This window comes from Fundulus heteroclitus, chromosome 17 (genome assembly GCF_011125445.2).
Source record: "Fundulus heteroclitus isolate FHET01 chromosome 17, MU-UCD_Fhet_4.1, whole genome shotgun sequence".
In the NCBI taxonomy this organism is placed as follows: Eukaryota; Metazoa; Chordata; class Actinopteri; order Cyprinodontiformes; family Fundulidae; genus Fundulus; species Fundulus heteroclitus.
This window is the reverse complement of record NC_046377.1, coordinates 14,826,364-14,841,969: the sequence shown is the minus strand read 5'-3', so window position 1 is coordinate 14,841,969 and position 15,606 is coordinate 14,826,364. Positions and strand designations below refer to the sequence as shown.

The 15,606-nt window shown below is 40.2% G+C and overlaps 1 protein-coding gene across 1 annotated transcript in view; it reads right to left on the bottom strand.

Moving 5' to 3' along the window:
* snd1 (staphylococcal nuclease and tudor domain containing 1) overlaps window positions 1-15,064 on the bottom strand; it is a 229,366-nt gene extending 214,302 nt beyond the window's left edge. Inside the window, exons 1-5 of the mRNA XM_012869710.3 lie at window positions 14,834-15,064; window positions 11,097-11,246; window positions 9,285-9,405; window positions 9,041-9,122; window positions 1,221-1,381 (exon numbers count right to left, since the gene is read on the bottom strand). Of these exons, the coding sequence (XP_012725164.2) occupies window positions 1,221-1,381; window positions 9,041-9,122; window positions 9,285-9,405; window positions 11,097-11,246; window positions 14,834-14,908 (589 nt within the window). The 5' untranslated portion in view covers window positions 14,909-15,064. The remainder of the gene's footprint in view (window positions 1-1,220; window positions 1,382-9,040; window positions 9,123-9,284; window positions 9,406-11,096; window positions 11,247-14,833) is intronic.
* Window positions 15,065-15,606: the final 542 nt, after the last annotated feature.

The following is a 15,606-nucleotide window of genomic DNA, read 5'->3' as shown; positions in this document are numbered from 1 at the left end:
TAGATCATCATTAGTGCCTAGCTGGGTAGTGGAAGAAAAACATTAAAATGGTCTGGCCAGATGACACCAATGCTGAACTTTCCAGGCTACATGCAAAAGAAAACTAACATTGCACATGACCCTAAACACACCGGCTACGTGGTGAAACATGGTGATGGCAGCACTATGCGTGGACATGGCTTTTCTCCTGCTGCAGCAAGGAACAAGAAAATTCGAAACAAAAACCTGATAATTGCTGCAAAAGACTTCAGCCTGGTGCAAAGACAATGACCCTAAACACCCAGTTACAATGCCGTGGTTAGAATGGCCTAGTCAAAGTCAGGACTGAAATTTAACAAAGAACTGGTGGCAAGATTTAAAAAACAAAACAAATCAAACACACCATCTATACTGAACTTGAGCTATTTTTTAACCAAAAAAAGAAGTCAGTCTCTAGATGTATAAAGCTGAAAGAGACATCTGATTGCACACAGCTGCAGCTGCAGAGAACGGGGGCTCTATGAAGAACTGACCCAGTGGGACAGGACACAAATACATGCGATATTTTGTGTTGGTAAGTGAATTTCCATCCCAGAAAAGATATATTTTGAGATAATATATAAAATATCTGTAGGGGGTCTGAAAACGTTTGTAAGACAGGTAGTGTATTTACAGCTTATAGAAATCTCGTTCATTATTATTCAGTTTAGATACGTATGAGTATGGAAATTCCTTGAGGTAACTTTGGGAATCTTGAGAGGACCATTCACATCAGTATTCTCCACACATAGGATTCTGAGATGCGTTTCCTCAAATTTAAAATGATTTTCCACGCAGCATCTGTATGGATAGCTTAATCACCCAAAGTGGATTAGTCCGTCTGATTTGAAAATGACCCCGAACGTCTCAGGAATGGCGGGAACAGGAGATGAAAAGCATCAAAGGGCAAGCCGCTGTTCATTTTCTCCCTCCAGTTAAAGAGTTGTGAAATGAGCCGAGCCGCTGTTCCCAGCGAGCGTGTGGAAATAAACCCGGTGGCGTACTGCACCTCGAGCAGGTTGGAGATGAGAATTAAAGAATGTTCTTGTGAAGGGTAGCAGGACAGAATAGCTGAAAAGAACAATGTGTTTCTGACAGTCTTTAAAGAAAAGGGAAGTGCATTTCATTTGTTTCTCTGCTCCTGAGCCTCTTTGATTTGTTTTGCTTACAGGTCGATCCTGGTCTCTGTCAGAACTCCTTACCATTGACGGGCTTCTGGTGCGAAGAGTCCACAAAGTTGCGGGGATTTTCGATGGTGTACTTGAGGTCACGGATAGTGAGCGCCCCACCACCCTCGCTCCACATGCCTTTCTTGGAAGCCTTTGCTTGGTCCTCCAGTTCACAGAGCCTAGCCTGGTCTGGACTGAAAAGGAAAAACAAAAACAGCGACTCATGAGGACAACAAAAAGGAATGCAAAAAAAAATCAAAGTTACTCAAATGTGAGCCATAAGGATGTCATTTCAAGGCTTGGCAATGGGTGCTTTGTGGTTTTCATCCAATGGCTTCAGAAATGTGTAAAACACCAAACAGCCTACATTTCAGCCCAGTGTGCAGACAAGGTTAAACCTCAACACCACAGAAGTGGCTACCATTCTACCCAATCTAATGCACACACACACATTTGATTAAATTAATGTCAAACCTCCATAGAAATGTAAAAAAGAAAAAGAAAAGAGCTTTGTCAATTTTTTAAAACTGGAGACTTAAAGAAATCCAAAGGTGGCAAGCCGGAGACATACACACAAAAACTAAAAGCTGTCTGAGTGCTAGTCAGCCTTCCAGAAAACAACCCGAGGTTTATATTTTATACACGGAACAATGAATTCCCACCCATGTAAACGCATTCGCAGCATATCAAACAGTGGGAAAAGATTTTGATTGTGGCTTTTTGAGTTTTTTGTGTTTAGTAGGCTCTGTACACAGCTGGCTTAAAGCATAATAATCCTAAAGTGCACAGATACTTGTCTCAAATGAAAACCAAAAACTGATGATCACAACACCACTGCCTAAAAAAAAAAGTATCTGAGCACGTAGTGGCGAGACAACAGCAGAACCGCAGCTTCCTGCAAACACCACAATTAATCCCACGCTGGCTTCCTAAATTGTGCGGCTTAATGCTTTTTTTCAGGGCTCTTGTAAAGCTTTAATTATTCACAACTTTAAATGGCCTCTAGGCTTTTGTTTCCTCAGCCAGTAAGTGCTGCCCAACTGATTTAGGGGTTCGGAGTTACACAAAAAAATGACTGTTGACAATATTTCATTTGCTTTGTAAAAAAAAAAGAAAATCAGGTTTTGCTTTTTTTTATATATAAAAATCACAAGGTCCTCATGAATACTTCATGTTAAAATGTCACTTTTCCAAACAGAGTTCTCAGTTCAGATGGATGAAAAATGGACAGACAAATGGGCAATTGGACAAACAGCTGGACGGGTGGAGCATGAAGAAAAAGGTTGAAAACGGGGGAAAAAAAGACAGAGCAATTTAAGGATGGCTGGATAGATGGATAAGTGATGAACAAATGGTCAGATGCATGAACTGTTCATTCATCTAGAAAAACAGATTGAGGGGGAAAAAAGGATGGACAGATGATGGCTGGACAATATAAGGACAACCAGATGGACAGTCAAACTGAATGAGGCCAGATCTAAGGTAGAAAAACAGACAGACAATAGAGAAATTGACAGTTTGACGGTAGACAAAATGAGAAATGATGGACAAACCGATGGATGATTGGTGGAATACAACAAAGGGATAGAGAATAAAAATTAATACAAATATTTTCCATCCCTTATTTTCTTTCTTCAAACTTACCCAAAAAGCTGCCTTAAATATACCCCATTAAAACCCACAACGCTAAAATGCACATGCAGCTCCAGTTTCAACTGGGATTTTTGGGCAGATAAAGCTTCATTCTGCTCACTACCGTACCTTAATACACTGAACTGAAACAGTTCCTGCCTAACTGGGCAACGGTGGTTACACTTTACGTTAGAACTAAGCTCCTTAAATATTTACCCACCCAACAGGAACTGAGCGGCAAAAGATATAATGAAATAAACTAGGAATCCAAAAAGGAAGGCTGATTTTGCAAAGTCCAAGAATAAACGAAGAGGATCCAAAGTAAACTACTAAAAATAAAAGGAATAACCTTGTCTGTGCAAGCTAATAATAGTAAACTTATCCCCTAGCTTCTAGGTCAGCAGCTTCCTCCACTGTAGTGGTTCAAAGCAAGCTGATGGAGATGGTCGACAAGCTGCAGTAGGGAACAAATCTACTCCAGCAAAAGGCTTAGCAGAAAAGTTTCCAGTTAAACCTTCTAGAGGAAACATCTTTCATCTCCATATGGCTCTTTAGTGCAACCCAAAACACTTCAGATAAAACATTTTTACAGCTTACTGTTGTTTTTGTGTTGTTTAAGGAGCTTGTAGGAAGCCATGTTCCCCAAACAGTGCAAAAGTGTTTCCAGAGTAATTGAACAGTGAGACTCTAATGAAAGCCGTTCAGCCCCTCAGTGTTTATATCCCCCGACTCATTCTCCTCCAGGGCGCTAGTTAAACAGGAGCAATGGGAGATTGCAAAGTACAGTTGGTATCGTCTGTAATGTACCTCATTCCTGCATCGGTGAGCGGTGCCTCTATAAACCAGCCAAGCCTGAAGCCTGCGGTTTTAATTTATCTAAAATTAACATTCTGGGTTTCACAGACAACTCAGTAAAGTGGTTAAAGGCTTGAAATGTCAGCAGTCGGAGGAGGTGATCAAAACCGACCCCAAAAAAAAAAAAAAGCACTGTACACCATCTTTACTTTTATTTCACCATCATATATAGCATTATTCATAATTCCCATTATCATTTAAAAAAAATGCATGAATAAATCTCCTTGAAACGCAATGCAGAAATCTAAAATAGGGGCCTAATTATCTATAAGTAGGGTTGTGAAAAGTATCGATACTCTGAAAAGCATCGATACTCAAACGCTGTATCTGGATACAATACTAATTTGGCATGATATCGATACTAAATATTTTAGCAACTAAGTCAAGCAGCACAACAAACTTGACCAAACATGTCAAGGACTGACACCCTGGCCTTCATGGTGATTTCCTGCAGGTTAATAAATTAAAGTTCTCGTTCATAATTTAATACATTAAACGTATCACTGATGTTAGCGTGACCGGTGGTCTGCATTAATGTGTGATTAGCTGAGGCTAGCATGCTACTAGGAACGCGTTATATTTGGGTAATTTATTTAGCTTTTATTTGCACACTTATTTAAAGCATGTACCATGTAAAGTGCCTTGAGGTGATGTGTTGTAAATTGGCGCTATTTAAATAAAATTTAATTGAAAAGTTGATTAAAGATTAAAGGCGAGTTTTTCATGTCACTAAAATATTTTTCATCCTTGTGGTATCGAAAATGGTATCGAGTAGCTAAAATTTTTCTGGGTATCGATATGGAGTTTGACATTTTAGTATTGTGACAACCCCATCTATAAGTAGGAGATCCATGACCAACAAGCTAATCTGTGAAGCTGATTCATCTTAAAATTTAAGAATGAAGATAATTCACAAGATCATCTTGAAGCGACCTGTCCAAACTTTACAGCTAGGGAGTAACAGCAAACAAGTCCGGGGCTTGTACATACCTTGGGTTTTGGGTTACGGATACGGTTTTGTAAGGGTACATTTGATTTAAAGGTAAAAACCTCCCCCGAAAAAAAAAAAGATTAGAAAAAAGATTAGAATGCAATAGACGAGCAACGTGTCCAGGGTGTACCCAGGCTCTCAACCATTGACTCCTGGAGATAGATGCCCTCCACGGATAAGCGGGTATAGAAAATGTTAGTATTTATGAAGTTATTTTTTAATTTTAATCCAGTCACAATATTGTTTTTTTTTATTGCAAACCATTCTGGCATTGTTTTGGTGTGGACAGCTTCAGACATTAGCTCAAATCTTTCCAGCCTCTGCATTTGGCTGCAGGGGGTAAACACAAGCTGTCCATGCCCTCTTCTGAATGAAAGTAGCGACTGATTGTGACTACAGTATTCATCAGTCGGTGTGAGCCTCATCTGTTTGATATGAACATATGTACCAACACACATGTTCAAGACATGACTAAGTTAAGAAAGTCACGTCCTGGAGCTAAAAGCATGCTGCTAGCTAAAGATCCTAAAGGGCAGATTGCATACAGGTCTGTATTTATATACATCATTGTGTAATCCAGCAGCAACTTGCTAGGACCAACCGGCTGTCCGTGTTAGCAGGCAGCAGCCGGCCTCTGAACGCACACTTAACTGCACTGTCCAAAGCCATCACCATTATCGTCACCTCCATAATCATCAGCACATCACAGTTAGTGTGATCAACGTAGCAAGTCACGAGGTCTAATGATATTGAAGAAAAATGCAGAGAGGGGAAAACAAAGACCCCAAGTCTTCACTGAGTAATGGGTCTCCCCTTTGGCCAAATGATGCCAGCTTACACTTAAAGCATCATTTACATTAGTGCTTGTTATGGGCCATTGGACAGGCTGCTTGGAATGGTTCATTAGTGGCAAAATGTTCACATCATCTCTCTGTTCATGTTGGAAGACGCATGCAGCAGCATGAGTCAAATTGTTTGTAATGTGTGTTGTGTGCAAATACCACCACTGGGGGAGACATACAGTACTTTGTCATATAGCGTGGGGTGTGTATTTATGGGATTAGTGCATTGGGGCAATGTGGCAGAAAAGGGTTTCAGAGGGATATCATTACGGCAGCAGGGGCATGCTGCCACCATCTGGGATGCCGAGGCTCTATATAAATTCTCTGCAGTCAGCCAGTTGAGGACTTAAGTACATCTCCCAACAGATTCTGCAGTGTTGTTCTGCCTAAAGCTTTAGCAAGTACAAGTTTACATCCTGCTGCCAAAAGAGATTTCCTCTCTTTGCTACATAAACGGGAGAGTGGCAAGTTAAAGCTTTAAAGCAAAAATATTAAGTCTCAGTGACACAATATAGCCCTGCCTAACAAAGTATATTATTAGGACACTGTTATTCAACGTTTCAATTTGTAATGCAACAATGAGATGTTGCTGATGTGAAGATTAGGTTTTTTTTAATTGCGCATCCCGTTTGTGAATCTCTGTCAGTTAGGTGTATACATGTGTGAGAATATGAAACAATCGCACCTGGATGAGTTTATGTAAATGTTATAAATTTGTAAAGCAGCATAAGTAACCATATAATCATCATCTAGAGTCTGTTCAAAACCAAAATACACAATATTGTCAAAAGTCACCTGCCTTGACCCACATTAACTTGGGTGACCTCCCATCCTATCTATACAGTTCAATATGATATTGATTCTCTCTTTGAAGCTCTAACAGCTTCAACTCATCTGGGAAGGCTGTCCAAAAGGTTCTGGAGCGCGTTTATAGTCATTTTCGACAATTTTATCACAAGCACGTGTGTGAGGTCAGACACTGATGTTGGACGACAGGGCCCGGCTCTCAGTCACCACTCTAATTCATCCCAAAGGTGTTCTGTCGGGTTAAAGTGAGGCCAGTCAAGGTCATCCACACCAAACTCAATCTGTTTATGGACCTTGCTTTGTGCTCTGGTGCTCATTCGTGTTGATACAAATTCATGAAATTGTCCAAAATCTCTTGGTAAGCATTCAGAGTTCCTTTCACTGGAGCTAAGGACCAAGCCCAACTTCTGAAGAGCAACTTCACCAAATTTTACAATTACCACAATGCAGTCAGACAAGTACCCGGACTCATCCATCAGATTAGCAGACAGAAAAGCACAATTTGTCAATGTGTCTCCACTGCTCTGTAGTCCAGTGGCAGCGTGCTTTACACCACTGCATCCGACGCTTTACATTGCACTAGGTGATGTATAGCTTGGATGCAGCTGCTCAGCCATGGAAACAGTTTCCATGAAGCTCTCTAACCTCTCTTCTTGAGCCAATCTGAAGCCCACATGAAGCTTGGAGGTCTGCAGCAATTGACCTTGCAGAAAGTTGCTGACCTCTGTGCTTCATGTGCCACAGCATCTGCTGCCCTCACTCCATCAGCTTATGCGGCCTACCACTTAGTGTCTGAATTGCTCTCGTTCCCAATTGCTTCCATTTTGTGGTAATACCACTGACGGTTGACTGGAATAATTAGAAGCGAGGAAATTTCCCCACTGGACAGAACCATGCTGGAATTCACTGAACTGAGACCCATTCTTTCACAAATGTTTGTAGAAATGGTCTACATGTCTGGGCGCTCTGTTTTATACACCTGTGACCATCAAAGTGATTAGAACACCTGGTTTAGATTATCTGGACGGGTGAGTGAATGCGTTTGGTGATAGTAGCAGTTTAATAAAAATAAAAAAATAAATAAAAGAAGACACTGAACATGAATCGTTACAGTCATGAAACAGTTTAAGTCTTAGGGTGCTGTGTAAGGTTTAACTATAACATTTAAAACACGGCTCAGTTGTTATGTGAAGCATTTTGAGTTCAGCTAAACAGATATAGTCCAGATTCTGTTCCAAGTGAAACTTCAGAATCCAGGCAGACCTACAGTGCAATTACTCACATTTTCAATTTCAAAGCGCAACTTTGATATGTTGAGCCTAAATCATTTTTAAAATAATGCTGATGTTAATGGTTTCTCTTTTTTATGACCATTTTTAAATGCAAAATATTTATATACCATCAGTTAGATGCTTTTAGTTAAATGTGTAACGGCATTCGTGTTTGTGAGTCTTGTATATCCTTACATCCCATGTCCTACTTGCTGCTGTAATATCTATAGTCCCCCTTGGGGACAGAAAAACATGGCTTGAACCACTTCAGCTTGTCAAGATGGATTTTAGGTGTTGGAATCAGGATAAATGCACAACACCTTTATAACAGCAACAAAAACCACAGTAAGCTAATGAGCCTAAAACTTGTATATGATGTGTAAATTAGCTGTTATATATCTGGGGGCATATCGATACATCTAGCCTGTGAGACCAGACAAACTATATTGGGTTCATGGGAAGAGACAAGCAGAGATTTTATCAATATTTTTAGGAAAACTAAGAGGGGCGGTGTAAAGCCAGGCTTGTAATACGATGGGGGGAACCCAGCTTGTGTCAGGTAGGCACATTCTCAAAGTTAAATGAGAGCCTGGTGAGGGAGAGCCAGAGAAACGCTAGTGTGAAAAGAAATTCAACTGTTATCAAGGCCACACACGACCGTTGCAGGGTGGGAGTTTTTGGGATTTTTACCAAATGATGCCACTCGCTTCATTTGTCTTAACTGGCAGGTCGAGGGGATATCTTTGCCTTAATATAAAATATAATATAAAAATTTATCGCAATAACTTTTAGAAAAAAAATCCTACAGCAAAATGTGTTATCGTGACAGAACTATTAGTAACATACTAAGAAGATCCTAATGGCAACAAAGCAGTTGTCTGATTTTTCATAAATAAAAGAATAAAAAGGTACATCTGAAAGGGTGAATAAAAATGCAGCCCAGGTTCCTTGAAAACCATTAAGACAGCCTTTTAATTTGGAGATAAGAAGCATCTTACCTTACTCGACATTAAATGCTGAAAGCAGCTGCATAGCACTTTGCACGACAAACCCCACGTACATGGGAACTATTGCTCTTTTTACTGTGAGAGCTCGTAGCCAAAAACCTAAATAGACCCTTACAGATATAATTCAGAATGCAACAATCCTGTCTAAAGCTCCCCATAAGAAGTAATGTCTCCAAGGTAACTTCCATTTTTAAACAAGTTGTTTCAAGAACACGGAGTAACTAACCATAAAACAAGTATTCCTACTCAAGGCTCTGCAGCTTAAACTCTTCCCGTTTTCTTTAGCTTGGCATGTTTTTAGTCAGTAAGAAAAAAACTTGTTTAAAGATGTATCTTGTTGTTTGAACTGTGTATGTTCAAATGAAACATGTTATTGTGATGGACTTTAAATGAGAAAAACAAGATTAATAAATTAATGATTAAACATTTTACGATCAACCAATCTTACTTGTTTCCTCTGACTCCTTCCCTCCGGACTGTTGCAAGGCCTTCGTTCACCAAAGACTCAGCGATGTTCTCACCTGTAGTATCTACAGCCAAAAGGGACAAACAACAGGCAGGTTCTCACTAGCATTTCATTCTTAACATGCTGAATTTTCACAATAATGAAATGGGAGAAAAATTATTAAGTAACGTGGTTTTATCCATGGGAAACGTAGAAGTAAAATGAAGATTTTGAAGCGACAGTGCACCTTTGCCCAGGTAGACCATGCCGTACTCCCGGCCTAAAGCTGTCTTGATTTCCACCGTGAAGCACACTTCTTTGCCGATAAGCTTCTTCCTCAGGAACTCTCTGGCTTGGAAGGCCCACGGCTAAAAAAAAAATAAATAAATAAATAAATAAATAAATAAATAAATATATATATATATATATATATATATATATATATATATATATATATATATATATATTTTAAACAAACAGCAACACAATCAGGCGCTAGACCTAACAATACGCCATTTGACTCGTCGATATAAGTAAAAGTGAACAGGGAGAGAAAACTGCTTTAGTCTCAGTTTTTTGTTCAAAACAAGGAGGGAATTGCAGTATTTCTTGGTTAAATTAAGTTTATATGTCGATGCATGACTTTCCAATACAAGTCGAGGTCAAATAAAAAGGATCTTCAATTGTCCCCCCCTATCAAAGACATCTTTCGCCATTTCTGCCAGACGCCTCTATCTATAACATGTAAAAATAAATCTTAGAGTCAATATCTGAACCTCGCCTTAGTGCTGGTTGAAAAATACTGGTTCAATTTCACGCTCACCTCTTAGGGCCCATTTGGTCTTTCACAGGTTCTAAATTTTATGTCTGACAACTTTCAGGACGGCTGTCCGTGTGATTTTTGAGCCGCGAATGCAAAACTCCAATACTTGTGTCGGAAAAGTTCTGATCTGTATGGGCAGTTGATTAATAAAACCCAACGATTATAACTGTCAGCTTTCTTTGTAGGTAAAAGTAAGAAAAGCCATTTATTTAGAACATTTCAAGACAGATAAAGAGTTGTACAAAAGAAAACCTAAAAGCAATAAGCATCACTGCATTCACAGAGCCAAGAACATTTTCTTTCAAAACTGGCTTGAGATGCTTTTTAAAAAGCTCGGTGTCCACACTTCTCAAACTCAAGGGGAGCGAGTTCACCTGCAGCCTCATCCAACAGGGCCTGTCAATGAATTAGTGAACAGGCCCACCTGTGTGTCATACCACCACAGTATGAATATGGCCATTAAATCTCCAGAGGTTTGTTAGAAAACAGAGAACAAAACAGTCTCATGAAGACCAGGGATCCCAGCAGACAGCCCAGGGGCTAGACTAGAGAGGTTTAATCCAGGTTTAGCTTATAAAACATCCAAAGCTTTGAACATCTCCTGCAGCACAGCTCCATTTATAAACAGGAAAACTTGGCAAAATTGCAAACCTATCAAAAGGCCTGCTGTAACTCTGGAGGACCTTGTTGAGCTCCAGGACCTAGTTGGGAAAACCTGCAGTCCGCTATTATTTGGCCGGTACATAAAACACTTTATGGAGTAGAAATCTAACGGCAGGTATCACAGTGAACACGTCTGCAGCATCATGCTTTGGAAGCAATTTTCCGCAGGGACAGGAAAGCCAGTGAGACAGGAAGATGGTCGGAGATAAACGTGGGGCGATGCTGGAAGAAAACCGGTGAAGTGCTATAAAAAAGACTGGGAACCAGAGTCAAGCAGAACAAAGACCAAAGCATATTCATTTGTTAGAATGGCTTTGTCGAGGGCACGCAATTACAAAATGCATGCCACACGTTTCAGATAATTACTTGTACAAACTAATTAGAATCCTTCCATCCACTTCACAGTTATTTACATGCTTTGTTTTGCTCCATCGCCTTAAAACCCAGTAATAGATATTCAACTTTGTGGTTGTAAAGCAACTCAATGCAAGGCAGTTTAACAGGGTTTGAACACTTTCACATTGCTCAGCACAAGGCCAGTTTAAGTAAACACAGTGGAATAAATCAGCTTACTTCATCTGGGATGTCCTTGGTGTCGGGCTGGCCTTGCGCTGCCCGGCGGGCTAAGGCCCCGGCTCGGATGTTGCTGAGATTTATCTGGCGCTCTGGGGGCGGGCCACCTCGAGGCTGGCCCCGAACAATGATGGCACATCCTGACAGGACCTGGGGAGAATAATTAAAATGAAAACGGTCTGAGAAAGGAAAAAACTGATGGAGCAAGTCAATTATTTTAGCTAGAAAACGCGTGCGATGGGATGAAACCAAGCATTAATATCAGAAAGAGAAATATTCAATAATATTACAACATATGATTGGACAGGTCACACATAATAAACTGCAAATTAGTAACAAAACAAAAAAAAAAAAATCTCTGAAAAGATTTTGTTGGTCTAGATCCAAATTACTTAAAAAAAAAAAAATCAGTGCAGAAAAATCTGAAACACTGATTAGGAGCTTGAGCTTCGACAGAGGCAGAAGCTTCGTATGATGTAGCTATGGTGACGTGTCATTCAAATGCAGGGCCTGCATCATGCCATGTGATAACGTAGCTAAATACGGAGAAAAAAAAAAAAAGATGACCTACACTTCGGTTTGACGACTGTGGCATTTACACGAAACTGAGCAAACAGTTTATGTGCAAACTCTTCAGCGTGTCTGCAGGGAGCATCCCTGCGCGTTGTTGACCTTAGATGTGAGCCAGATAAACTCATCAAATCACCGCCGCTCATAACTTACTGTCCGACTCCACCCGAGCCCAGCAGAGCTGCAGCTGCAATCTCTGCAGCATGATGAGCCATGACAAATTGACAGGAGGCAAACGGGAACACATCCTGCTCTGATTTCAAAGGTGACAGCATTCTTTTTTTAGCAACGAGGCTACGAAACTTTTCCAATCAGATTCCTATAGGCAATCATTTTAAAGTTTCTAAACCTTAAGTTATGATGATCTAGATAAAGAAAAAAAATGCCAACAGCTTGACAGCTTAAATTTAAAAGCATTAAACTTTCAGCATTGACAGCCCACTTCGTATTGTGTTACATGTTTACAAACGGACGACTGGTTCCACGGGTTCTAGATCTCACACCGTTTCTCACATACTAACACACTTTCTAGCTTCTCAGGAAGTGTCGTTGCATTCAATTTAAACAGTGTGTCTGGACACGTGCCCGTGAGAATTCTGAGCCGGTGCCTCACCTAAATTTCATTATGGTTAAATAATGAAAAGAAAGATTCTTGACCTCTATATACAGAGAATGTCAGTTTCAGACACCACTAATTATACTAATTAGTAAGTGATAATTTGCATGTAATAGTACGATAAGCATCTGTCAAAACTACATCAATATCGCCAGATGTATCAATGACAACAGAAATGCTTGGTTTGTATTTAGAAAGATCGGTCTACCCAATTAGATTTTTTTTTCTTAGTAAACAGCTTTTTCTTTTAACCCGGGTTTACGCTCATTTTTAAAGGTGTGTTAGCTGGCAGGTGAGCTGATTACTCGCTGCGGTCTGTATTTTAATGTATTGATTAATAAAAACTTGTCGATCTGTTGAATTCCAGACTGTGTGTTAAGCAGAAAATTATCTCAGGCATTTTTACATTTCAATATTGTTGTCCAAAGATAGCGGCACGATTAAACGTGATCATTTCATCAGGTCATCCCTGATTGATGGAGACACCTTGTAAAGCAAACGCTATAAGCCCCTCCTTTAAGAGGAAAACCACCCCCCCGAACACTTCCAGCATCACAGACATGCAGCTGAGCACTGCTGGTAAGCCGGCTGAAAAAAGGCTGATATGCTATTCCCTCATTTATAAGGACCAATTCAGCCATTGGAAAATCATCTTCTAGTTAACCCCATTTTAAAACAGTAGCAAACAAGACATGGGGGTGTGGGGGGGGATTATCCACCAATCTAACTAAATAGCTAATCTCAGCATGATATACTGAGTAGCAAAACAAAAAAAAATAGTATTCTGCTGAGTAAAAACGTACAACAACGTACATATCTGAGAAGTGTTTGTTTTATCTGAGTCTATAGGCTAGATTTTTAATAATAATTGTGACTAATTGATCAGTGTTATTTTAGCTTCATGGGGACCAAATGTGGCTTTGTTTGATAGAACAAAACCAATGATATGTTTTATTCTGGGGTAAATAATAGCAGTGTAACAACATCAATCCACATCGATTAAATGATTAACGAGCCACTGACATCGAAGCAGAATGAAAATATCGATCCTTATCAATTTTAAAATGCGCCTTTATTTTGAAATCACAAGGCATGAGACTAAAGTGAACAGGTGATCTATTATTAGTAATAGTATTTTAAAATTAGAATGTGTTTTTTTAAATGCCTGCTCAAAAATAAAATGGCCAAATCATATTTGGCTTTTTAATGTGACTTTACATCAATAACAGTGTTAGGTTAGCAGATGACATCGATCAGAAATCATAACAGACTTTGTGACATCAGTGAATATTGTATCATCCAAAGAAATCGATATAACATCATATCGTAATAAAGCTGGTGATTTACACCCCTAGTAAATACTGTAAAACTGGAATTTTCACTCAAGGTTAACATGCTTAATAATAACCAAAAACAGAAACAGTGCAAAAAAATAATCACCGCTTCTGATTCAACTACTAGCATTTAAATCCCTGGAAAACTATATTGCTCCTATGAGGTTTTGAAGGTGGCAGGCAGAAAAGGTTGTGGGTCTGCTGAGCCTCTCTGTGCCAAAAAAAAAAACATGTGGAGGAAAGAAAATAGAGAGAGTGAGTGAAATGTCCACGATGGCATAGAAAGATGAATGAGAGAGGACCCAGCCCACACAAACCCAGGCTGAGAGGGAGATTACAGGGGGGCAAGGAAGTTGGAGCTACGTGTCAGTTTCCCACGGCTGGTTTGGACCAGCTCACATGAAACGCTGTCCGCTACTGTAAACGGAAAGGGAAAGAAAAAAAAAAAAGCAGACATACCAGATTACCACAACAGACATTAAAGAGCTGAGCATTGAACCGACCGAGTCGGTTTTCTTTAATGGGACATTTCTGGGACAAGACCGTGGAGAGACAGCGAAATGAAACTCACTTGTCGAGTTAGCCTTCAGGCTAGTGGACAAATTTTACGTGTCGGCAAATCACAATAACTGACTTTAATGCTGCGGCTGCTGCCGAGCGCCGACGTCGCGGACATTACAAAATTTAAAAAACAGACGATATTTCAACTTCACAGGTGCTGGACAGTGGACGCTAATTAGCTAACAGCTAGCCGTCCCTTAGCTGAGAAACTTGACATCTGTTAACAACTTCCCAACTTCCACTGGCTCCCACGTCGCTTAGCCGATGCTGAATGCAAATTAAACCGTGCCGGTGACCTGTTTTACATCACTTATTTTCGCAAACCCCACAAAGAAAGAAGTTCCCTCACTTAAAAGTGAACTATCAACACAAACGTGCTAACCCTCAGTTTCCTCTACTGCAAATGTAGCAGCAAGCTAGCTAACGTTAGCCGGCTTTCAGCTGCAGCCAAATGAGCTGGACGAGCTTGACACCTATCGTCCTAATAATGACAACACTGGAAAGTAGGTGAAAATCGATTTTGTAGAGTCAGGTGGGCTGTTGCGTTAAAATAAATGACAGCCAGTCGCAGTTTGCATCGCGATTAGCCATCAGTTGACTAAGCTAACTAGCTGTATCCCCAGTGAGCTCTCATTTTCACATGTTGGCATTCATACCATCTTCACTATCCCTCTCTGCAAAGAAGACGCCGAAACAGGGGCTGCCTGAGCTGGACCCGAAACAGAAGCCATGTCCGCCGATTTGAGTTGAGCTGCTTGTTGGATGGAGAACCAGGTGAGGGAGCTGGGACCCTGAAATGAGTGGCTGGTCTATTGAAAGCCAAGAGAAAAAAAGGCAGTACACAGAGCTGCACTCACGCTATACCGGAAACAGACTTTGCCATGCATGTACACACAGACAGGGAGCCTTTCCGGGTCAAAAGGGAGCGCAATGAATGGGAGCGAACGGAGCGCGTTCTCAACCGCGTGAGCGAATTGAAACGAGGACTTCCGGGGCAAGAGGTACGACACGTCAGCACAGCGTTACCCCGGACAGTGGTGCGTTCAAAGGATCCGGGGGCAGATTTCGCTTCAGAAAACTAACTTTTACCCTTGGGTTAGTGCAGAACATAATATGCAACAGCATACAACTATGCAATACAGACGCCTAATAAACACTTTATAGCGCTTTAAATGGATATATTTAAATGACAAAATATCCTAAATTTGTGCAATGAAGGACCGACATTGAATTAAATTTATATTATTTGCATGCAGTTTAAAACATAACAGTTAATGACAAACATTGTATTGACATTCTGACAATTTCTTTTTCTTGTTTTTTTTTATTCTTTATAGAAAAAGTCTGCATTTGCATTTCTTATACGCTGCCAATTTACAATAAATGTTCCCTCTAGGCAGCTGAAAAGACGGGCAACTCCTAATTATAT